The 25,175-nt window shown below is 46.2% G+C and overlaps 1 protein-coding gene and 1 pseudogene across 2 annotated transcripts; one reads left to right on the top strand and one right to left on the bottom strand.

The window, feature by feature from the left end:
- Positions 1-25,175, top strand: part of LOC127054195 (cytochrome P450 2H2-like) — an 89,315-nt pseudogene that overhangs the window by 52,725 nt on the left and 11,415 nt on the right.
- On the bottom strand, positions 866-19,931 carry LOC127054197 (cytochrome P450 2H2-like). 2 transcript variants are annotated; one of them, XM_050960206.1, is made up of 9 exons: positions 19,752-19,931; positions 17,994-18,156; positions 13,590-13,739; positions 7,616-7,776; positions 6,543-6,719; positions 6,029-6,170; positions 3,801-3,988; positions 1,668-1,809; positions 866-1,044 (listed from the first exon to the last, which is right to left on the bottom strand). In XM_050960206.1, the coding sequence occupies exons 1-9, from the start codon at positions 19,929-19,931 to the stop codon at positions 866-868; spliced, it is 1,482 nt and encodes a 493-aa protein (XP_050816163.1). The 2 variants fall into 2 exon arrangements, with proteins under 2 accessions (XP_050816163.1, XP_050816164.1); XM_050960207.1 differs by lacking the exon at positions 6,543-6,719.

The following is a 25,175-nucleotide window of genomic DNA, read 5'->3' as shown; positions in this document are numbered from 1 at the left end:
CAATGAATTTGTTGCATGCAAGTTAGTTGTAGAAAAAAGGTGGCGACTGATTGAGTTTCCCGGGATATTACAATGGTCTAGGATTCTGGGCAGGGCCTAAATACATGCCTTACTGTACCTGTGGGAGTAATTCATCAATTCAAAATGGCTGAGAACTTAAAAACTGGATGGTAACAAACCACAAAACCTAATGATTATTCCACCGGGTGATATTTTGAACAAAAGGAGCTCATCCATGCTTGTTGTCACTTCCCTCCCTTCCCACTGAGTGACACACAGACGGACATTCCTGGAATCTTATTTTATAGATTTAAGATGCCAGAGATGAGTTACAAACATTATAGAAAGAATCTGTATGAAGAGTAAAAGAGTAATCCTACTGAATTTATCTGAACCTGACTGGATAAAGTGGGGAGTGGGAATTCCAGTTCAGTCCCTCTACCACAGAAACTCTCCTCATCGAAGCAGAACGTCATTGTCATAATTCACTATCATTGGCTGAACAGACCTAAAATGCTGGACATTGTTACTAGCTCCTTGTGAACAGAGGAGCTTTTACAGCTGTCAAAGAAGCTTTCACATTTGTCAACTACACCACAAATGAACTGAAAACATACCCAGCATATGTTGAGAATAAATTCACACCTGAGCCCATTTGAGAACACTGCAGGATTATTGTACCTGCCATATAGTTATTTTATGGTATAACACTTAATTTTGTTAAATCCTATTTACTTAAAAAGTTGACTAATTTGTCTGTGCATTTTATGGCAATTAGTTAATTTCTGTCACTGTATTAAGGAGTTCAAGATTACAGACCATCAAATTAATCACCTCAGGAAATGGAGGTGACTTTTCAGGGTATTTACCGAGGAATAACAATGAGCTGGTAGGACACTGGGATATTTGAGGTGAAACTCATTGGAGTTATATCAATATCTTTGGGGTCAATGGGAGATTTCAAGGTAAAGTTCTGCAAAATCGTTGTCAGTAGCAAAAATAGCTCCATCCGAGCCAGAGCCTCTCCCAAGCAACTCCGTTTCCCTGCAATGAAAAAGGAATATTGAAGAGATATTGGAGATCTTTCTTTGCTGCACTTTACATGCTGTTTCTATGGATGGAGGATAATGGAAATCACTCCGAGTTCAGGATGGTAGGAAAGCATTTTGAGCTTAAGAAGCCATTCAAAGATTGTTTTAAGGTTTGAGTTCCATATATAAAGCGGTCTTTTTAAATCCAGTTTGGGGAGAGGGTTGGGAAGATGTGGGATTTGAGGAATAGCTTATGCGCTTCCCAAGTTAGCTAATAAGTGTTAAAGGGAGAGTAATGTGGTGGTTATTGGGTAACAACTAAGGAGGTGCAGGCAGGATCATGAATAGGTGGATGAAGGAATAATTGATCATGGATTCATTTACACCAGACAGACACCAGAAAAGCATGAAGTTGCCAAGCAGAGCAAAGAGAGGGGTATGTCGAGTGCATCCGAAAAGTCACTTCAGACAGCTAGTGGGAAGTAACACGGTTTAAAGACTGATCGATGTTTTACTAGCATGAGAGACTCTGCTTCATGGACCACCTGAAAACCCTCTGCAGACAGTGTGAGCCAGCAGAATCATTGAGGCAAAGCTAGAAGATCTGAGATCTGAAATAAACATGGATAACTTTACCTATAGAAAACGGCATGAAGAAGTCACTCTTCTTGAAGGCACCATTTTCATCCAAGAAATGCCCTGGGTTAAATTGCTCTGGGTTTGGAAATTCCTTGCTGTCATATAGGACTGACCACAGCACAGGGAATATAGTGGTGCCCTAAATTAGTAAACATATAAACAGAGTTAAAGTGGATACTATCCAAAGCAGAGAAACCTTCAAAATTCAGAGCTGGACAGTGGGTCCCATCTTGATTTTTCTTCATTCCCTTGCAGTTCCTGAACTTCATGTTTTCAGCCAGAAGTAGCAATATTAAAATTCCATGAGAAGAGCTAATCCCACTGAAATCCCATCCACAGGGAAATCCTCTTCAGAGAGGTTGTTTCTATCTGATCATTATCTTGAATTCAACATAGTTTGGGAAGAGTTTGGCTAAGATCCAGAAGTTTCACTTGCACCTCTGAGCTGATGCTCTGAAGCAGCTGAGGTTTCCTGGTCAAGATACTGTATTCATCACACCAACAGTTTCCCTGTAATTCATAATTAAACTAAGAGCCCCATGCAATTTTACAGTCAAACTCACAGTCAGCAACCCCGCCCCTGAGTGTGGTGAGTTCTGGTGCATTTTAACAGCTCAACAGGTTCAGAGTTTGGTGGAGATTAAAACTGGGTAAATTTTATCAGACAAATACAGTTTATCCAGCAGAAATGCAGTTTCAGCTGATCTGAAACTATCTGCAAATTGACCCAATCAGTTTTTGTCTGGGAAAAAAGTTCGAAAACACATCGGAGGAGGGGTGTGTGTCTTCCTATAACTTTTAGGCCAGAGGCTAAGGTATCTGGGATGTGAGAGATGCAAGTTTGAATCCCCAATTTGGGGCAACAATTTGAACTCAGATCTTCCCCCCATCCAAAATGAGGATTCTAACCTCCAAGCTCTCAGATATTCCAGGACAGGCTCCTTTCAATCTGTCCTTATGAAGCTGTTCCACTTTTTATTAATATTTAAATATCCACTGAGCCAGCAAGAATGAGGAAGGCACTCACCTGGGAGGCAGGAGATGTGGATTCAAATCCCTCCTCTGGATCAAGCAGAGGGAAGAATTTAATTCACATTTCTTAAATCCCAGATTTTTGGCCTAATGAAGATACAAAGTGGAACAGTTTGACCAGGAGGACTTGAGAACAGAATAACCTAAATGCTGGTGATTAGGGCACTCAGCTGGGAGGGGGAAGAACTGCGCTTGAGTCCCTGCCTCACTGAATATTTAAGTATTGATACGAAACAGAATAGCTTCTGCAAGAGAGATTGAGGACTCACCCCAGCATAGTCTATAGCCTGGTGCTTAGGCTACTCACTGGAGAAATCTGAGTTCAAGTCCTGGCTCCAGAGTGGAGGTACAAATCTAGATCTCCCACATCCCAGGAAAGTGCCATGTCCACTGGACTAAAGCATTAAAGAAGGGGGATAAAACCCACACCAAGACTTCTGAAGTAGACCAGATTTTTCCAACTTGCTGAAAAATTGCAAATATTTTCAGAAGCTAAATGAATATTTTTTCTGATTTTTTTTTGGCTTGCTGGCTGAACTGAGCTCAGTAACTGGCATCATCCAACTAACAGTAAGAAGCCGACTCAATTTTACAGAAACCTCAGCCTTGAAACGTGGTTTGTTTTGTGGTGTGTATTTATCTGTACTGGTTTGCATTCAATTCCAGAAATGGGCAAATGTGCGGGGAGCTCTGATCCTTTTTAAACCTATTCATTCATTACTCATTTGCATGCACTATTTTTGTTTTGATTTGACCGAACAGTATCAAGAAGTTTCCCCAGAAACACTCCCCTCTGGCCCCCAAAAAGAGGGAATGCTTGCACGCATTGATGTGATACCAAAATCTTAGCTGCACATCACTGCTAAAGTTATTCGCTATTCCATATCTTACTGCTACGCAACTAGGCTCTCAAACCTTCTTTTGGATGGAAACCCTAACCTGCAGACTATGAAAGTCTGTTCAGCTGCAAACAGAGGCTTAGAAAGTTTCAATATAATTGGTACATTCCTGGCAATTATTTAAAATTCCCACCACATAGAAACTGGCCAAACTATTTCTATCGCGAACGCAGAACTGTCTCTTTCACCGAGAACTGACCTTGGGGATAATGTATTGTCTGAAACGAGTGTCTTTAGTCACAGCACGTGGGACACCAAGAGGGGCAAGAGAGATGAATCTCTGGATCTCATGTACAACGGCATCTGTGTAGGGCATCTGGCTTCGATATGCCATGCAGGGGCTTCGGCTTCGGCCGATCACACGGTCAATCTCTACATGAACCTTCTCTGTCATCAAATTAATGAGATTTAACACCAAGACTAAAGAACAGGATTCCCATGGATTTGCCCAACAGTCTGTTGCTCTGCCCCAAAACACAAGTCTCAGCAGATGGACATTGGGAATATAACAAAACAGGTAAAATTTTCTGTTACAGAAACTACTGTACTAGGTATCTATGACAAAGGGCCAAGAATGTAATTACAGGGCAATGCTATTGTTTATACCTGGTTCTGTTACTAACTAGAGCACAATGTAAAATTATCACCAGTGCATCTAAATATCTACTAAGCAAGAGAGTCCCAAAGCATCTCCCCTCGCAAGGCCATTTGCTAATGTGCAGGGCTGTCCTTAACCATACACAAAGTATGGAGGTGTATAGGGCACCAGAAAATTTGGGGCACCAAATTTCCTGGTGCCCTGCACAGCTGCGTGCTGCTCCATCCCCTGCTCTGGCTCTTCTCCAGGGCCCCTGCCTCTGCTCCGCCCCACCTCTTCCTGCCCCAGCCCCGTCCGCACTCCCCGAGGACTCCAAAAATGGTTGGGGCCTGCACTCACCGGTGAGTGGAGTGACCCGGCCCCAACCTGCTCTGCTCCTCTGGCTCCCAGCTGTGCCACCGGCGAGTTCTGGGGGCAGTTCCCCCCCCCCCAAGCCTGGGAACCAGGGGAGCAGAGCAGGCTGGGACCAGGTCACTCTACTTCCTGCAGGAAGTGGCCAGCCCCCCTCTCTCCCATCCCCCATGGAGGCCTGGGGCCAACCCACTCCCTCCCGCGGAGGCCTGTGGCAGGGCCCCACACAGCTCCCCACTCCCCCTGAGGGGCGGCATAGGGCACCAAAATAGCTAGGGACAGCCCTGTTAATATGAAGTTGGAATTAGCACTGGATACAGAATTTTTTTAGCACTAACAGAGCTTTGATTTAAGCCCTTACATGATCCTGTCCTCTACAAGCCCATTAAATCCAAAGGCAAAACAACTTTGCCTTCATTCAGGGGGAAGGGGCCTGTTTGACAGCCCTGCAATGTGAAAGCATCTGTTACCCACAGAACAGACACACCCTGGTCAGTGGCAGGGCCAGGAGCGGCGCCAGGGTTTTTGGCGCCCTAGGTGGGGGTCCTTCCGCACTCCTGGTCGTTGGTGGCAATTCTGCGGTGGGGGGTCCTTCCGTGCTCCCAGTCTTTGGGGCACTTTGGTGGTGGGTCCTGGAGCAAGTGAAGGACCCGCCGCAGAATTGCCACCGAAGACCTGGAGCATGGAAGGACCCCCCTCTGCCGAATTGCCGCCGAGGGCAGCAAAATGCCACCCCCCCAAATCCTGGTGCCCTAGGCGACCGCCTAGGTCACCTAAATGGAAGCACCAGCCCTGGGCAGGGCAGGCTTCTCTTTTACAAACACTGCAATTAAACACCCACGGCTGGCCATGTCAGCTGACTCAGGCTCGCAGGACTCAGGCTACAGGGCTGTTTAGAGGTTAGGGCTCAGGCTGGAGCCAAGGCTCAGGGACCCCAGGAAGATGGAGGGTCCCAGAGCCTGGGCTCCAGCCCAAGCCAAAACATCTACACAGCAGTTAAACAGTCCTGTAGCCCAAGTCCTGTGAGCCAGACCCAGTTGACCCGGGCCAGCCACGGATGTTTAATTGTAGTGTAGACATACACATGTACTTCCCTTATCAGAGAACCTGAACACTGATCTGGGTTTGGGAGAGGAATTCAATCACAACAGCCCCATTCAGCCTTTGGATCCTCTCCTCAGATGGCCAATATGGGGACAAGTAATGCCCACTGTACTGGTGCTTTTTGGATGAGAATTTCTGCCTGCAGGGAACTGGAGTAAGAAAGTCCCCCAACAATCTTCAACTCACTTCACATGAACCAAAGAACATCCACCGCATGGCAGTCATGCAGGTCATGCAGGTCACTGCCAACCCAGGCCAGATGTGATCTGATGGTTTAACGAAGGAGGCTCTGCCTACATTTACTGATCTATAGAGCCAGGCTCTCCTCACATCTCCCGAAGACTTAACATTTTGTGTGTGTGTGTCACTGTTACCTTCGATTTCTGGGTATTTCATAAGAAGCTTGAGTCCATGTTTCAGGGTGACACTGGTTGTCCCTGTTCCAGCAAAGAATAAGCTTAATGTTCTGTTTAACAAGCTCTCAGTGGTAAATTCCGACTGGCTGTTATGTTGCTCCTGTAAAAAGGTTTGGTACAGATGGTTGATAATTGATTGTAAAAGCCTTCGATCTATTGTCACAAACCAAAAAAGTCTCATTTTCTACCCAAAATGTGACCCACCTGGCATCGTTATACAAATCCTACAGAAATGGGCCATAGTATTGGAGATTACAGCAGTATTATTGCAGTGCTTTGGGCCATTTCTGTTCACTAATGTGCTTTTACATGAGTGAGGTGAATAGGGCTTCCCCCTTTACATTACAATTTCCTTGTCTCCCTTTAGGGGCTTCTGAAAAGCCACGTACTCTGTTGTTCCTTGACAAATAAATAGCACTAATATGTATAACCCACTCCCCAGTAAAGGGGAAGGGCTGCGGCTAGCACCTACTTGTTTTACTTTGATGAGGAAAGCATCGGTGAAGTCTCGAGGGCAGCTGGGCTCCAGGGACTCTCTGTGCATCTCCACTCTCTCCAGAACAAACTTTCTCAAATCCTCAAAATGTTTAAAGATTCTCTGGTGAGGCCCAGGGATATAATGCATGAGAGTCGGGAAAAAATTGTACAGCTGTAAAGATTAAAAGAAAAACACATCTTGGTTTTCCTGGGCAGAAAAGCTTCCTTCATAGTATTTACTCAAATGACTTAACTACAGCAGCACAGACTCTTCTGTGACATCTTATTTTCTAAATGGATTCTGAAGAACTTTGAAAACTTTACCAACTCCCATTACCCAATGCATATATATATCCCACACAAATACTTAAGGGACATTCAGTTACATTAGCTAAAAGGCTCTCCATTATTTTCAAAATAAAACCATCTTCAATAGATACATCATGTTTTTGAAAAATCACTCTCTGAACACAGATTTTCTTAGCAAGTGGTAGCACATTATAGATTTTCAAAGGGAAATTTACTTTAGTCGTGCTGAGGTTGAATTTAAAAGACTCTCATTTTTTGCCAATGTAACTCCACTGATTTCGAATGAGTTATGCCAGCAGACAGTTTGGCCCTTCATTTGGTACATTTAGTGAGGTTTTCAGGAAGGGGGCATGGAGGTAAGTGGCTGTGAGCTGGATTGAAAAAGAGTTTATTTTGGAGGTGAGAAATGTGATCACATTCACCGTCATGTTGCTTATGTGATAAGGCATGTGACATGTGATTGGTGTGGACATTAACATTTTAACTGGCAACTTCCTTGATTTTTACCAATAATGTTGATAGTGAATATCTTTAAGCAAATTTAATTCTAAGCTAATGACGTGTTTTGTGTGGGAATTTAAACAATACTTAGAAACAAGTTTGAGGCTGGGTTTGGTAGTAGCTGCAGCCTAGCCAGAAGGAGACCATTATGGGAATCTGAAATAACACTTGTTTATGGAAAATTAATAGTTAAAGAAAGAAATTTCTGTTCCCTCCCCCAATAGAAAGGAGAAAAATAGAATAAACCCCTGAACATACCACTGTCCAAGGAGAGCGCTGGAGCTTGTTAATTTCATCTATGAGATTTATTAAAGTCACAAACTTCTCATCTTCATAGTCAAACCGGTCCCCAAAGACAATCGAGCAGATGACATTGGAGGTGGCATGGTTGAGGAAGAGGGTGGGGTCAAAGGGCCGCCCTGGAGCAAAACAAAACTAAAGAGTCAGTTTTAATTTAGTGTCTTCACCCTCCGCATCAGAGTCACTGGCAGCATGGAGATGTTGTGGATCTCCAACCACAGGGAAAGACTCAAGGTAGGGCCGTCAGCAATATTCTCTGAGGAGGGTGGGTTAGGGCTGCCCCAATCCCTCCCTCTTAGCTCTCACATGCTAAATTAAACACTTGCCACTTTTTTTTCTTGGCAATCAGTTTAACTCTGTCTGCTCTGCTGCTCTCTGCCTGGCACACTCTGGTCTGACCAAGGGCCATCAGTGCCTCTTTGACTGACACCCGCCTGTCTGACTTGGATCCCATTTCACAGGAAAGATCCCAAGCCTTTCACAACAGGATCCTGCTCAGAGGGCTCTGCCTGAGCCACTGCTTGTGTTGTTGTAGCATCATCACTAACTCCCAGAGCAGAGCAATCTCCCCTTGGCACTGCCAGCCTGGGCCATACAGTGCAAATACACAGTTGTTGTGCTAGGGAAGGAATAAAGGCTCCCAGCACAACAGCAGGGGGGATGGGTCTGCTTTCCGCCTTCAGAGTGCGCTAAGCAGGTCCCACAGCTCAGCTAACGCAGCTGGAGAGGCTGAATTTCCCACTGGCTCACCAGTGACATCTTAGCTTCCGTTTCAGGTTCTCCCTTCCCCATAAGCACAAGGAACACATGGGGCTGGTAACTGAGAGCTAACCTGGGGCTGCAGCGTCAGAGGGAGCAGCACAACATTCCTGGGAATTATTGGCAAGAGTTCACCCCTCTGATCTGAGAGCACAGTGCTCATGGGAACATCCAGAAGCAGCATTTTCGTCATGCACCAGACCCCTGCTCGTGTCCCTCACCCATCGATTCTCTTTGACTCATTCCCAACAGCAATAGCTGCCCCTTGGCTCAGGGTGCACAAGCAGCAGCAGCAGCAGCAGCACTAATGTAGTACCAATGGTGGGGAAGGGTCTCAGTGCATTCTCCTCTTCCACTTACAATTCACCAGATGGGAAGAGCCAACTTCAGTTTAGCCCTTATTGTTGCATTAAATATTGCAAGAGGCAGGATGGTTTGAGGCTAAGGCCTGGGTCTCAGGAAATCTGGGAACAATTCCCAGCTCCGCTGCAGACGTCCCAGATGTGACCTCAAGCAAGTCACTTCATCTCTGTGTCTCAGCTTTCTATTTCTTAAATAGGGGAAACAATCCTGTAATTATTTGGGCTCCTTGGAGCTGGAGTACACCAAAGCCCCAAGGTACTAATAGTGCCCCAGGCATACTATGGTTCGGAGGCAAGCACTTTAGGTCTTGTAGGCGCTAGCCCTAGTGGGGCTCAATAGCCACTCAGACACACGGCTCAGGGAAAGGGAATTGGGTCAGGCTGGCAGCAAAGGGTTCAGATACACTAGATGCACAGAGGCTTAAACTGTTACAAATCCCAGTGAGGCCTAGTGCTTGCTGTTTGGCCCTGGGGCAGTACAGGCGAGAGTCAGAGTCCTTCAGGGCTCATGCCTGGTGCACCCTCTCTAGCGCAGTCTCTGTGCAAGCAAATAGGAGCTTTCAGGTTTCCAGGCTAGGCTCCGTTAGTGTCTCTCCTTGGGCCCCTCTGCACTGGCTCCCTGCCAAGCTGCTGTTGTTCTCTCATCGACTAGGGTAGCCAACTTGCTAATCATACAAAAAAATGAACACCCCTGCCCCGAGGCCCCACCCCTGCTGGCTCCAACTCCCCCACACACCCCCGTCGCTCACTCTTCCCCACTCTTACTCATTTTCACTGGGTTGGGGCAGAGGGTTGGGGTGTGGGAGGGGCATGAGGGCTCTGGTTTGGGGTGCGGGCTCTGGGGTGGGGCTATGGATGAGAAGTTTGAGCTGCAGGATGGGGATCAGGGCTGGGGCAGGAATGTGGGAGGGGGTTCGGGATGCGGGGTCCCGGCAGCACTTACTGTGGCTCCCAGGAAGTGGCCACCAGGTCCTTGTGGCCCCTAGGTGCATGGGTGGCTAGGGAGGCTCTGTGCACTGCCCTCGCCCCTAGTGCCATCTCCTACTTTTAATGGCCCAGTCAGCACCAGCTGCCAGGGTCCCTTTTCCACTGGGAATTCCGGTTGAAAACTGGACGCCTGGCAATCCTACCAGTGACCTGCCCCCAAATGTAATGTCTGGCAGCTTGTTCCATATGGAACTCTGTCCACAGTTGCTGGGGGTTCCTCTCTGCATACAACCTCTCCACAGCTCCTTTCTTGCCATGTGGCTGCTGCTTTCCAACATAGCCTGGCCACATCCTGGTTCAGGATCTTTCCCCCTACCTGACCAGGGGAAAGGGAAGTGTCAAGTGCAGTTGGGAGGTGGTCAATGGGATTTGTAGTTCCCTGCTTAGCAGACCCATCTCTAAGAAGGATGCATCCTCACACATAGTGCTAGTCCATGTGGCAGTCTTGGTGCCAGCAGAGGGCTCTGTGCTCTTCCTGTGGCCTCAGGTCCTCCTATATCACTGGGTCGTTTGTGTTTTGCTCACTCATTGGCTCGCCTCAGCCCAGACTACAGAATTCCTTCCCCGGTACTGGTTCTACCATCTCTGTTATAGGTTCACCTCCCACTGTTGGTGGTTCTCTTTGTCATTATTTCGGTTCCTTCTGATAAGGCCACACCTGGCTATGCCATATGATGGTTTGCCACTACTCAATGAGACACATGCTAATGTTCACCCTGGTCTGGTCCTCTCCACTGCTCTGGGAGTCAACCTCTTAGCTGACTGTGGCTCTCAATTATTATATTGGCCCTGCTGTGGGAAGTTGATCATATCTTCAGCTGGGTAAGGACCCAAGTAGGTTTTAGCCTGTTGTAATGGAGGACAAAATTGTTTCCATTGAGGACAGTGGATTGTGCACAAAACACCTCTGACGCCTGGCTGACCACCCTGTATGAACACCTGTACTTTTACTGCAACTTAGCACTCAAACTCCTTTCCCTTCTGTGGACCCAAACCAGTTCACCCTCCTGGTATATCTGGGCACTCCCCCTTAAATCTCAGGACTCCTTCTGTCTCTAGGTGGCCCTGGTGAGGCTTTACTGCTTGGGCAGCAGTGCTGAGGATGCCTATCAAGTGCTAGGTACTGTGTAGGACTAGTATACTCATCTGTCCTGGCTACCCCATCCAGCAATTCTGCTAGAGGGTGGTCACATGCCCAAACATCACATTATATGATGTGTACCCCAGGGACGACTGCACATTAGTCCTGTAGGCCATCATGACCTAGGGAAGAAAACTTTTCCACTTCTGTTGATTGGCATCTACAACATAGCTGCAAATGTACAGTTCAGACGCTCCACCTGGCAAAAACCTGGGTGTGGCTGGTCATGCCTACTGCTCAGAGCAGGAGTTGGTAGCCAGGATTAGGAGAGTAGGAGACCAGGGTCAGACCCAGAGGCCAGGTGCCAGAGCCAAAGTCAAAAGTCAAGAATTGGAGCCAAAGGTCAGAACCAGGTTACTTGGAATGAGGCAAGGCAGGAGCAGGAGCTATCACAACCATGGGCAAATGCTTTGAGCAGCCCCAAACTGTTGCTGCAGCTGGGCTTAAGAGCTGGTCTGCTGTCTCTTCCCACCAGGCAGGTGGTGTAGCTAATCAGGCAGCCTATCACAGGCCAGCTGCCCTTGTTAGGTTTCCCAGAGACCGACTCTGCTGCAGCCCCTGATTCCTGACACCAACAGCCTGTCTGACCATGGGTAGTAAGGTGTAGTACAGGTCTTATTTATCTCAAGGAGGTCACATACCCCTTAGAATAAGCATGATTCAAAATTTTCACCATTGGTCGGTATGCAAGGAGTGAGGTTAGCAACCATTTGTGCTTCTCGATCAGGCAGTTGATGAGCCTCTACCTACTCAGAGAAGTAGCCTGCTCTCACAAGGGTGTACTGACTGACTCTCCCAGAATAACCATAGCTACCATTTGCAGAGGGTGGCTTGTCTGAGTGGTAACCAGGGATACTCTAGGTGTAGGATGATCTGTCTTATGTCCCCATAGGTATAAGAAGACGTCCGTGGTCCCTAAGTGACCTGCACCATCCAGGCCAGTAGCATCAACTTCAAACCCTTTGGCTAAGCTTCTCCATCCCCAAATGTCCCTATAATGGGGTCAGGACCTGCCTCTCACGAGTGCCCCGTTTTCTCTGGCCAATATGCCTGTGATCACAATCTTTTTTCGGGGCAGCACCCTCCTCTTGCAGGCTGCCCCCTTTGGTTGGTTGGTTGGTTGGTTTGTTGGGTGTGAGCCTGCTTTTAGCTTTTGTTCTTATCTCAGGGTGGCACCCGCCTCTCAACTGCCCTCCAGGCTCAGTCTCCTGGACAGAGCATCAGCATCCATGTACTGTTACCCTGGACGGTGTCTTGTCTGGTACTGGAACTGAGCCAACTGTCTCAACCACCAGCACAATTGTCCTTGGGCATCATGGAAATTATGAAGCCCCCTGAGGGAACCATGATCTGTTCTTCACAGGAATCCTTTCCACAGCAGGAAGTGGCAAACATTTTGTGAAGGTCACCACTGCCAGCAACTCTGCATTAGCCATGGAATAGGTCTGCTCTGCTTTGTTCAGCATCCTGCTGACATATGCAACTACTCTTTCCTTGTCTCCATATGGCTGAGTCAAAACAGCACCAATACCAGCTTCACTGGCATCTGTATCTAGAATGGATGGTAGCTGGGGATCTCAGTAGGCCTGTATTGTTACAGACATGAGCCTCCACGTTAGTTCCAGAAAGGCTTCTTGGCAGGGCTAATCCACTCAAACATCCACCTCATCTCTGCCAGCTTGAATAGTGGCTGTGCAGTTGTGGCAAAACAAATAATGACTCTCCAGTAGTATGAAACCAGACCAATGAAACGCTGCTTCTTAGTGACAGGACTCGGCACTGATCAGGATTGGACAGCTTCACCATCAACATCCCTTGAGATCGTATGCCCCAGGTAATTTACTTTGTCACACACAAAAATTGCATTTTGCTGAATTCACCTTTAAGTTGGCTTGGAGTAGCCTCTCCAGTGCAGCTCCCAAGTTCTGCTGGTGCTTCTCAAATGACCTCCCAGTGATGATGCCATCAAAATACACCAGGCAAGATGTTTCCTGCATGTCTGCCAGAATGGCATCTATATAGTCCCCTGCTTAGCAGATCCATCACACTTCCTTCCTCCACTTTTTATTTTTCATGTCTATTTCAGATGTATGCTGCTTGCAGCACAGAACAGTCCTTCCTATCTGTTACTATAGCATACACACAATAAAGCCCCAATCTTGGGATCTGTACTCACTACTGCAATATAAATAATAATAATTAGTGGGTCACTTATAAAGCATTGTCCATTTACACGGTGGTTTCCAATCATTCCTGTGGGAGCCCATCATTATGGAATGTAGGTGCCAAATTTGTACCAGATGTGTAGCAGAGATGAAAATGAGAATAAGCAACTCTAAGCTTGGGTGTCTCATTAACGCAGCAGACTGAAGATAAATGGATCCACTCTTACCTGGTTCACTGTCTTAGCTTCTGCCAACTCTAGACAAACCTTTTCCATTTGCTCACTGGCCATATATCAGTGGGTAGGGAACAACAGCCAGAAAAGTCATCTTTAGACCTTTGCCCACCTACTTTTATATTATATTAACACAGTTAATTTTATGTGCAGCTAAAAGCTTTAGTTAGAAGATGTTTGAACCAATATGAGTGTCTGAGCCACTGCTCAATATTCAATAGCATGAAAAACAGAAAGACTTTGACTCTTCAGTTGTAATTTCCAACAGACAAAGTTGATCCTCACCGTGAGTGTTTTTGAGCCTTTCCACCAGGAAATGGGCTTCCTCCAGGATTCGCTCTTCAGTGCTCTTCTTCCCCATCCCAAAATCCCTCAAGGTGGTGAGGGTAAATCGACGTAGCTGCTTCCATGGCTCCCCACTGCCCATAGCAGTACCTGAAAAAGGAAAGAGAATGGGAAAGAAAGGAGGGAGGGGTCAGACTTTCAAACCCACCCACATGTTGTTTATTCAAAGTTTCATAGGAACATAAGATTGGGAGGGACTGAGTCCAGTCCCCTGCTATAGCAGTCAACCCTGTCGTATAATCCTGTTCTCAAATTTTATTTGTATCTGTGTTCTGCTTGGGAGACTGTTACAAGGTCATCACTCTGTATTTAATCTGTTTGATATGTTTATTTACCACAATATCCTACATATTAAACTCATCGCAGTTTCAGAGCAATTATGAGGAAGAAAAATAATTCATTACTGTAATGAGGTGCAGCTGGGCCCCTCTAGCTTCTGCTCCTGCTGTGCCCACAAACCAGCCAGAGACCTCTGCATTGGTGTAATCATGGATGCTCTTTATTTACAGTTTACTTTCCCACCACCTTGTAGCTACAAACAGCTTCAGTCTTGCAGCCAGCAGCGATGACTTCTCCCTCTCTCTATTCTCTGGCTCCTACCCTTTCCTTCTCCCTTTGGCTTCCTTCCTGCCAGCCTTTATGTAGCCCTTAGCTAATGAGGCCAGCCAGGCCTGGGCTTACTCAGCCCGTTCCAATTCCCCTTTCTTGATTAGAGTGGATGTGACAGAGGCTGGCTCAGATTTTCTTAGCCAGCACCCTGCCACAATTAACATGTCCAATACCTGTAGTTTGTTCTCTAACAGAGCTTGGCCCATCACAGCAATGAGAATTCTTCCAGTCACAGTAACTAGAGCAAAGTATATGTACTGGCACAAACTACAAATTAGAAGTAAACTGGGAAACACATAAGTTTGCCAAATTGTAACCATTTGGGCTAAAAAATTTCTATCTTTGTACCTCAAGTTGAACGTTTTTTGAATATTTCAGCTAAAGTGTTCAGCCATTTCCACAAACAAGGTGAGGGAAAAATATGTTTTCTGCCCATGATAAAAAATGCTGGGACCTTTTCTTTGAGAAACTCTAGCACTCCCATTTGTTAGAGCTGGGATTTGAAATTTGGCTAGGGGCTGGCCTGTGTGTCAATGTGTGACTTTGCTATTCCCATGAAAATCTACCCAAATGTCACTAAGCTATAAGCCCTTGAAAAATCACATTTCACACATTGTCAGTGGAGACTTAGAATTTAGTGGCTAAAGTCTCCAAAGATACTGTCATCACTGCACATACACCAGTACCGCTCAGCTCCTAGTGCTGGGCTGCATATAAATATGACAATCTACTGCTGTTATCAGTTACTCCATTAATTCAAGTGGCAGAGGTCTTTGCAATGGATCTAAAGGTTCCAGCACTACTGGTGACTCATGCAGGTGTCAATATGATGCCATATGAAGGAAATTCTGGTTTTTCAATTTGCTATTTTAAAAACCGAGAGAATTGCACACCAAAAACTATGCTAAAAGAACATTAAGGTTTGGACAAACTCAGTAGAGACCTTAGGGTTTAGTGCAGGGGAGGTCAAATTAGGACCCGCAGGCCAGATCCGGCCTGTCAAGACTTTCAGTCTGGTTTAGTGGCTAAAATAACATAACATTTTGTCTTCTCAGCTCCTTGTGTTGACCATTCTATGCATGCGCCATGTTCACAAAGCAACTGAGCATGCTCTATTCCAGGACTAGAGGGGAAAGCCAGACTGTCCCTCTAATTGCAGCTCAGGGGGTGGAGTCAAGGAGACTGTAACTAAGAGCGAGCGAAGGGAGAGGAGCCTGGGTCTGATTGGGCCAGGAGACTGGGACAGAGAGCTGGGAGGAGTGACTGGGACTGGGAAGTGGCCAGGGAAACAGGAGGGATTGGGACTCAATTGGCAGGGATGGAAGGAGAACTCACTCAGATCTGATGAGGAACTGGGGGATGAGCAGGTGCTGTGCAAGGAGACTGGGACCATGAATCAGTGTGAGGGGGAAAAGGGGAGTTGGGCAACCTATCTGAGAAGGAGGCAGGGTGCAGGGGGAGAACTGGGACTGGCTTGGCAAAGAAACTGGGAAAGGGTCAGCGAAGGGGGAGACTAGGAGAAGGAACCTGGATGGATGGGAATGATGAGAAGCCAGAGGGGGACATTGGGACTGACTGGGCAAGGAGATGGGCTCCAGGGGTAGGGAGAAAGAGGCAGAGTTAGAATCAGGGCAGGGGGGAGACTGGGCCTTGGACAGGGAGCTCAGAGGGGAGAAATAGGATTATCTGGGCAAGGAGACTGGGGCTGGGCTGAGAAATCTGAGTAAGGAAGGCAAGGAGACTGGGACTGGGAAGAGGCGCCAGGGATGGGATGAGAAAGGACTGAGGACAGGGATATAGACTGGAAGGGACAGGGCAAAAGTGGTCAAGCTTGGGAAGAACAAGCAGAAGGGTCTGTAACTACTAGAGAACACGCCCCTTAGAGACTGGAACGGAACCTGACATTCCTGAGAATGCAAGTAATGCAAAAAACCTACAGGCCTATATCCTGTATGACATTAGCTTCAGCAAGGTAACGTAAGGTTTGAGGTCTGTAAACTTTGCACAGATAAACGGCCCAACAGAAAACCCGAAGTATTTGGGGAGTTGAAAATAGAGTTTAAAGGGAAGTTCTGACCTCAGGTAAATAATTCAACCACAGAAGTGTCCTGGCAATTAACCTGCATACATAACAGGTATATGAGATACATCTAAGGCTAGCCTGCTTGCTTGCCTATATATCTTTTCTTATACATTTCTCATTTTCTTATGGGTTTGATTATTTGTTTTATTATAATAGGTTTATATTAGAGTATATTTTGGCTGTACACAAGGGACCTGCAGGCCACATCCTGTATGTTGAGCTAAGGCAAAGTTATCATAAATATGTTTGGGATCTTTCACCTAGATAGATGGTGGTGAGCCAAAGCATAAGGTCCATATATGGCTTTAACATAGAGAATGCATTAAAGCAGGTTGGCAAAGGGGCTTTCCTAAGCCCAGAGTCTTTTAAACTTAAGAGGTACACCACAACTTAGAACTTGGAAAGAACCAAAATAACCAGTTAGGACAAAAACAACAAATGTGATACCTAACCACAAGAGGCCATGGTAATGAATGGACATATATGATAATAAGTTGAGATCATTGATGTACCAAGCTATATGAAAAAGTTACCCCAACATTAGTAAGATGAGGAAATACAAATAAGGAAAAGGGAAGAAATCCCCTAATGAAAATGCATCAAACATAGCGGCATCAGCGTAACATATTATAAAGGTGGCATCCCAGCCTAGGGGCAGTAGGAGAGAGAGCGAGATGTAGCCGTTGGGAGGTGCCAGAATGATGGTCACCGGTGATGATGAGGGAGGTGATGGTGAGGAGGAAGATGATAGCTAACATTTCAGGTTATTCTACAAGGGATGGTGTGAGTATATGGATGTGCAGATGTACATTCTGTAGTATCTATATCTACCTTACTGAGCTGGGGTGTTTGTGACAGGGCTAAATATATTAATAAACAATATTTGTAAATATAGAAGAGTTCCTATTGTGTGAGTGTTGCAACTGTGCACATCAGGGTTCCCAGCTGTATAATCTGGAGGATGGCATGGACTGCACCCTCAACAAGTTTGCAGATAACACTAAACTGGGAGGAGTGGTAGATACACTGGAGGGTAGGGATAGGATGCAGAGGGACCTAGACAAATTAGAGGATTGGGCCAAAAGAAATCTGATGAGGTGAAGGTGAAGTAGGTGAAGGGCTGGAGGGCCAGTTGTTGAGGTGTTATAGGGTGAGTGGGGAGCAACAGTGAGCCTCAGGGTGAGGGAATGAGGGCAAGTGGGGTGAGTTGTGAGAGATGTGGGTGGAAATAGGGGATTTGGGGGGTGATGAGGTGAGTTGTAGGCTGGGATGTTGCCGGGGAGGGAGGAAAGTTGTGGGCTATGGCCTGTGATTGGAAAAAGGGGCCTCCTAATCTATTCTTGGACCAGGGCCCTCTGGGGCCTTGTTACACCACTGAGCAGGGGAAGAAGGGGATTGGCCTCTCCAGCTCTGGTCTCCTGGCTGTATTCTTGCCTTTCTACTGTGCAATGGCCTAGTCACTGCCTCTCACTCACCTGTCGTGAGATGTTACGATCATTCATGTCAGGGAGCTAGTGGAGTAACAGGGAATGGAACCAATCTTTGCTACTGTTCTAAATGAAACTCCAGCTACTTCCCCTTTTGTTATCTCAGTTGTGTTCCCCACATACAGAGAATATCAGCTCTATATGCTGATGTTACTGGAAATTTACCTTTTTCCTCAGTGATCCTTTCAAATACTGGCATATGTCCTCTGTCACTGAACTCGTCCCCCTGATCAATCAGCGCTTCCTTCACAGCGTCCTGTCCATACAGCACCACAACTCGCTCTGAGCCCAAATATATTGTGAAAATAGGGCCGTACTTTTCCCTGAGCTGTCAAAGTTAACACACAAAACCAGCACGTTTTAAAATAAATCCACTTAATTAAGAATAAGAATGTGAGCAGATCAAATTACAAATTAATGAAAGAGCTCATATGTGGCTAAGATAATACTAGTCAGACTTGGGAACAGCCTGACTTATGCTTCAGTTTCTAATCTTGATGTTCTGTTAATGCTGTGTTTTTCCTAGCGGGAAAGAGTGAGTGTGAAAGAAGGATCAATCTCTCTGTGTTATTTAATTTTCTCATCCTGCTAGCAGTTGGAATTAATGCAGGTCCTTTCATTTGTGAGCTCTAGCAGTTTGCACTATTTAACTAATGACGATTCAGTTCTATTCTGAAAAATAACTGTGTACAAATGATACTTCTAACACCACAGAACTCTTGCCTCCATTTAGTCATAGTAACATCTGCTGACTTTATAATGACAAGACAGTTTTTCCTTATTCCTGTCAGCCCTGCAGAGCCAGAGAGAGAGTGGAGTGAGAGTCTGTTTCCCCTTTTAATTACCAATAGACTTACTGCCTAATTTCCAATCCATTACACCTGTGAAAATCAAACACAATGGGGTTACATATCTGTAACTCTTTATGGTAGGATTTGATAAGAATGAGGGTGAACAGATGTAACTGAGGGCAGAGTTTCTCCTGTTTAACTGTTATTATTTGCGATGGTGAGCCAGAATGAAAGAAACCAACTTGGCTGTCAGATCCTAGGCTGTGGATTGCCATTCGCATGTGAGATGATGGTATTTGAGATGATAATTATAGTGAAACAATAGCATGGAGCAGAACAAAGCCATTTTTTCAAAGCTGACCTACAGCTGACACCTTACCATCCCCTTGAGAAACAGGCAAATATCATTACAGCAATTTTACAAATGGGGAAATTGAGGCAGAGAGCGCTTAGGTGACTTACTTGGATGCACCCATGGGCTACATCTGCACTTGGGGCTACGGGTTTGATTCCCAACTTGAGCAGACCAACTCATGCCAGCTCTCATTGAGCTAGCCCACTAAGAACCGTAGCATAGCCCGAGTAGCACAGAGAGTGGCATGGCTAGCTGCCCCAAATACATACCCAAGGGGTACAAGTAGGTTTATGCTTAGGGTGGTTAGGCCGTGCTTCCGCAGCTGTTACTATTTTTAGCACACTAGCTTGATGGCATAAGTCTGTCCATGTGAGCTGGGAATCAGATCACAAGCTCCAAATGTAGACGGAACCAGAGTCTGTTGCAGAGGTAGGAATAAAACCAGGTCTGACTGCCCTTTCTCGACAGAGCCCACTAGATCACTCCCCCACAATGTGATTGTCTGTACATCTTGCCGTGAAGCTGGGCAGGTATATTCTGGATTACCTGTGACTTAGACACCTATATTAAAAGGCATAGGTTAACATGAACAGTTTATATCAAGCATTCAAGACTGATTATTTTTGTGGGGGAAAAATTAAGATTGAAATATGAAGAGTTGAGTGACATGGGATTGGCACTGTGTAAACCCAGACATTTCACAGAGTTCTGCTTGAGCTAGGCTCCGCTTAACCTCCACCTACAACCAAATAATAGATGAGAAACAAATATTTTTACCTCACACATTGATTGGAACAAGTTCTTCATATTCAGCTGCAGTGCATTTCCGATGATGGGAAAAGCAACAGGGCCAGGTGGCAGCTTCCCTCTTCCAGACATCTTTCTCCATGCTGAAAGGAAAAGAAGGCAAGAGATGCACACTGCCAGGAAAATAGTTGTTGCTCCTAGAGGCTCCATTACAGAGTGTAGCAATTATTCTGGGTTTTAGCAGGGAGTTCACTAGTATTTCAGATTCCACACTTTATATATTGTGTGGTGCAATAGACCATGCAAGCCAACAGCCTCACAGTTCTGATTGGTAAACTAGGTTAGTCATTGTCCAGCAAAAGAGACCTGATATCAAACTAGGAATGATCTCCCTTGAACCTTTATTTGTATATCATGTATGTTTGCCCCTCCAGCCTTTGTTCCCTGTGTATTTGTCCAGAGAGGATAAAAGTTAATCACTGATGGGGGCAAATTTTCACATTCAGCTGCAGTGCATTTCCTGTGATGGGAAAAGCAACAGGGCCAGGTGGCAATTTCCCACTTCCAGACATCTTTTTCCATGCTGAAAGGAAAAGAAGGCAAGAGATGCACACTGCGAGGAAAATAGTTGTTGCTCCTAGAGGCTCCATTACAGAGTGTAGCAATTATTCTGGGTTTTAGCAGGGAGTTCACTAGTATTTCAGATTCCACACTTTATATATTGTGTGGTGCAATAGACCATGCAAGCCAACAGCCTCACAGTTCTGATTGGTAAACTAGGTTAGTCATTGTCCAGCAAAAGAGACCTGATATCAAACTAGGAATGATCTCCCTTGAACCTTTACTTGTACATCATGTGTGTTTGCCCCTCCAGCCTTTGTTCCTGTGTATTTGTCCAGAGAGGATAAAAGTTAATCACTGACGGGGGCAAATTCTTTGTATTCAGCAGCAGTGCATTCCTGTGATGGGAAAAGCAACAGGGCTAGGTGGCAATTTCCCACTTCCAGACATCTTTTTCCATGCTGAAAGGAAAAGAAGGCAAGAGATGCACACTGCCAGGAAAATAGTTGTTGCTCCCAGAGGCTCCATTACAGAGTGTAGCAATTATTCTGGGTTCTAGGAGGGAGTTTACTGGTATTTCAGATTCCACACTTTATATATTGTATGGTGGAAGTGAGCATGAGAGCCAACAGCCTCTCTCAGTTCCATTTGGTTAACTAGGTTAGTCATTGTCCAGCAAAAGAGACCTGACATCAAACTAGGAATGATCTCCCTTGAAATCTGCCACTGTTCAGTGCACTGTTGTTTGGGTAGTTTTGGCAATGCACGGTGGGGCATACACAAGTCATATACAGGTGACTGGGCACAAGGCAACAACATCCCATAATGCTGTGATCTCCATCCCTTAATATCATCTCTATCCCTATAATTTTCATGCCTAGTTTCAATTTCCCACAAACTCGTGTGGGACTGGTCACTGTCCACCATCTCTGACAGAAGCATGGAGCCTGCACAGCTCTGAACGATTGTCACGCATGTTGAACGCACAGGAAACACAATCCTCCAGAATTCGAAGAGCTGCGTGAAGTACTACGGGGAACTGGATGATTTTCTGGGAGTCAGTTTGCGGTGAGACATAGGGAGAACTAATTCACGGTGATTGTTGGTGTTCATTGAGCAACTGCAGATGGTGGCGCACCACTTTTGGGCCCAAGCAGCGAACACTAGCTGGTGGGATTGCATGGCAATGCTGGTTTGGGATGACAAGCAGTGGCTGCAGAGCTTTCAAGTGTGCAAGGCCACATTCCTGGATCTGTGTGCCGAGCTCACCCCAGCAATCCAACACAGGGACACCAAACTGAGAGCCATAGACAATGGAGGAGCAAGTGGTAAGCACACTGTGGAAACTTGCAACACTGAATTGCTACCAGTCAGTGGGAAGTCATTATGAAGTGGGAAAATACACTGTGGGGGCAGTTGTCATACAAGAGTGCAGGACCATTAATTGTGTCCTGCTATGCAATATGAAAATTGAAAGGTGGATAAGGAACTGGTTAAAGAGGAGACTCCAACGGGTCGTACTGAAGGGTGAACTGTCAGGCTGGAAGGAGGTTACTAGTGGTGTTCCTCAAGGATCAGTTTTGGGACCAGTCTTAATTAACCTTTTTATTACTGACCTTGGCACAGAAAGCGGGAATGTGCTAATAAAGTTTGCGGATGACACAAAGCTGAGGAGTATTGCTAACACGGAGAAGAACCGGGATATCATACAGGAAGATCTGGATGACCTTGTAAACTGGAGTAATAGTAATAGGATGAAATTTAATAGTGAAAAGTGCAAGGTCATGCACTTAGGGATTAATAATAAGAATTTTAGATATACATTGGGGACACATCAGTTGGAAGCAACAGAGGAGGAGAATGACCTTGAAGTATTGGTTGATCACAGGATGACTATGAGCCGCCAATCTGATATGGCCGTTAAAAAAGCTAATGCGGTTTTAGGATGCATCAGGTGAGGTATTTCCAGCAAAGATAAGGAGGTGTTAGTACCGTTATATAAGGCACTGGTGAGACCTCATCTGGAATACTGTGTGCAGTTCTGGTCTCCCATGTTTAAGAAGGATGAATTCAAACTGGAACAGGTTCAGAGATGGGCTACTAGGATGATCCAAGGAATGGAAAACCTGCCTTATGAAAGGAGACTCAAAGAGCTTGGCTTGTTTAGTCTAGCCAAAGAAGGCTGAGGGGGGATATGCTTGCTCTTTATGAATATATCAGACGGATTAATATTAGGGAGGGAGAGGAATTATTTAAGCTTAGTACCAATGTAGACACAAGAACAAATGGGTATAAACTGGACACTAGGAAGTTTAGACTTGAAATTAGATGAAGGTTTCTAACCATTAGAGGAGTGAAGTTCTGGAACAGCCTTCCAAGGGGAGTAGTGGGGGCAAAAGACATATCTGGCTTTAAGACTAAGCTTGATAAGTTTATGGAAGGGATGGTATGATGGGATAGCTTAATTTTGGCAATTGATCTTTGATTATCAGCAGATAAGTATGCCCAGTGGTCTGTGATGGGATGTTGGATGGGATGGGATCTGAGTTACTGCAGAGAATTCTTTCCTGGGTGCTGGCTGGTGAGTCTTGCCCACATGCTCAGGGTTTAGCTGATCGCCATATTTGGGGTCGGGAAGGAATTTTCCTCTGGGGCAGATTGGCAGAAGCCCTGGAGGTTTTTCGCCTTCCTCTGCAGCGTGGGGCATGGGTCACCTGCTGGTGGATTCTCTGCAGCTTGAGGTCTTCAAACCACTATTTGAACACTTCAATAACTCGGACATAGGTTAGGGGGTTGTTATAGAAGTGGATGGGTAGGGTTCTGTGGCCTGCTTTGTGCAGGAGGTTAGACTAGATGATCATATTGGTCCCTTCTGACCCTAAAGTCTATGAGTCTATGAGTCTATGAGACTGTGACTCTCAGCAATGTGCAGGACATAGTGAATGGCTTTGCACTCTTGGGTTCCTGAAGTACAGTCAGGCCACCCAGAGGATTCAGGGGGCCTGGGGCAAAGCAATTTCAGGGGCCCCTTTCTTAAAAATAAGTTGCAATACTATAGTATCATGTATTTGGAAATGTCAAAAATAACCAGTGAAATACATTCAAAAATTAATTTTTACTAATTAGAAAATACACAAAATACATTATATAAAAACATTAGATGCTTTAATGGTATGTATACATTTGCAGTTACATAATGGGCTGTCACTGGGTGATGGTGATGGTTGGTGCCAATGGGCTGTTGCTGCCTGGGGGTGGCGCTGCTGTTGCCGAAGGCTGGGTGGGGAGCTGGGCTCTGAGTTGGGGGGTGCCTGGTTCACAGGGGCTGGGTTCAGAGCTGAGGGTCAGGGCTGTGGGGGGATGGGGTTGGGGGTTGCCCAGCTCAGAGAGACTGGGCTCGGAGCTGGGGGTCAGGGCTGGGTGAGGGGGAGGTCAGGGAGTCCGGCTCAGAGGGGTTTACCATGCTGCTTACTCCCGCCTCACCCCTCTCACGAAGCCTCAGCGTGCTGCAACCAGGAGCAGCCCTGGACAGTGCTGCAGTGGCCTGCCTCCATGGGACCTGAGCTCACAGACCCGTCCCCTTACCATGCAGCTCTGAGCAGGAGGAGCTCAGGCCCTGCCCCCTTACCACGTGGCTCTGAGCGGAAGGCACTCAGGCCCTGCCTGAGCCAGGCTGCTTTAGCTCTGTCCAGGGCTGCTCCTGGACGTAGTGCACTGAGGCACCGGGGATGGGGGAAGGCGGAGGCAAGCCTTGGACATTTTCATGTGGGCCTGGGGAAAATTGCCCCATTTGCGCCCCTGGCAGCCCTAACTACAGTGGAGTAATAGACAGCATGCATATCCCTATTTTGGCCCCAGAGCACCTTGCCACAGAGTACATCAACAGAAAGGGTTACTTTTCCATTATCATGCAAGTGCTGATGGATCACTGGGAATGCTTCACTGACATCTGTGTTGGCTAGTCAGGGAAGATGAGTGACGCTTGCCTCTTTAAGAACACAGGACTATTCAGAAAGCTACAAGCAGGGACATTCTGTCCTGACCAGCTGATAACCACTGACAATTTTGAAATTGCAGTAATGATCCTGGGGGATCCAGTCTACGTCTTACTCCCCCGGTTCATGAAGACATACACTGGCCACCGTGAGAGCCTCAACAACAAGCTCAGCAGCTGCAGAATGACAGTTGAATGTGTGTTTGGTGGATTGAAAGGGCGCTGGCGTTGTTTACTTATTGGATTGGATCTGAGCGCAAAAAATATCACAAAGGTTATAGCTGCCTGTTGCATCCTGCATAACACCTCTGAAGCAAAGGGGGAGAACTTGCCTCAGGGTGGAGGTGGAGCAGCTGTTTGCTGAGTTTAAACAGCCGGACACAGGAGCTACCAGACGAGCTCAATGCAGAGTTACACGACTTAGGGAGGCTTTGAAAGGGCACTTTAACAGCAAACCAGAGTAAAGTGCTGTGGTGCAGCACAACCTGACACTGCAGTCTGGGAGCCTGTTAGTCTGCAGCCTGGGAGCCTCCACCTCATCCTCAGTGCTTAACGGTCCCACTTCTTTTTTCCTTGTTTTCTAATTATTATTATGGCCAAAAAACCTTTTACTATTGGTTTTAATTCCCTTTGCAAGGTACAACTCTGCTTAACTTTTGGCAGTTCTCACTTTATCCCTACAATTTCTGACCTCCAAGAGGTAGCTTTCCTTGCTGATCCAGCCTATCTTCCATTCCTTGTAGGCTTTCTGCTTTCTCTTAATCACTTGTTTGAGATGCTTCCTCATCCAGCTTCGTCTGGAGCCCTTCCCAGCAATTTTTTGGCCCCTTGCTTGGGATGCAGCCTTCAGATAGTTTCTGTAACGTTGTCTTCTCCACATTCAAATCATTGAGTTCTTC

This window comes from Gopherus flavomarginatus, chromosome 6 (genome assembly GCF_025201925.1).
Source record: "Gopherus flavomarginatus isolate rGopFla2 chromosome 6, rGopFla2.mat.asm, whole genome shotgun sequence".
Taxonomy (NCBI): Eukaryota; Metazoa; Chordata; order Testudines; family Testudinidae; genus Gopherus; species Gopherus flavomarginatus.
Note: the sequence above shows the minus strand (reverse complement) of the source record. Positions and strands in the feature narration are given on the sequence as shown.

Excerpts from the sequence above, each read along its gene's own strand:
- LOC127054197 (XM_050960206.1), bottom strand. The coding sequence starts at position 19,931 with ATGGAGCCTCTAGGAGCAACAACTATTTTCCTGGCAGTGTGCATCTCT. Across the intron at positions 6,720-7,615 it reads AGCGCTCTCCTTGGACAGTG|CTGTACAATTTTTTCCCGAC; the intron begins GTATGTTCAGGG and ends TAATCTTTACAG. Across the intron at positions 6,171-6,542 it reads TCCTCATCAAAGTAAAACAA|GAGCAACATAACAGCCAGTC; the intron begins GTAGGTGCTAGC and ends ACCTTTTTACAG.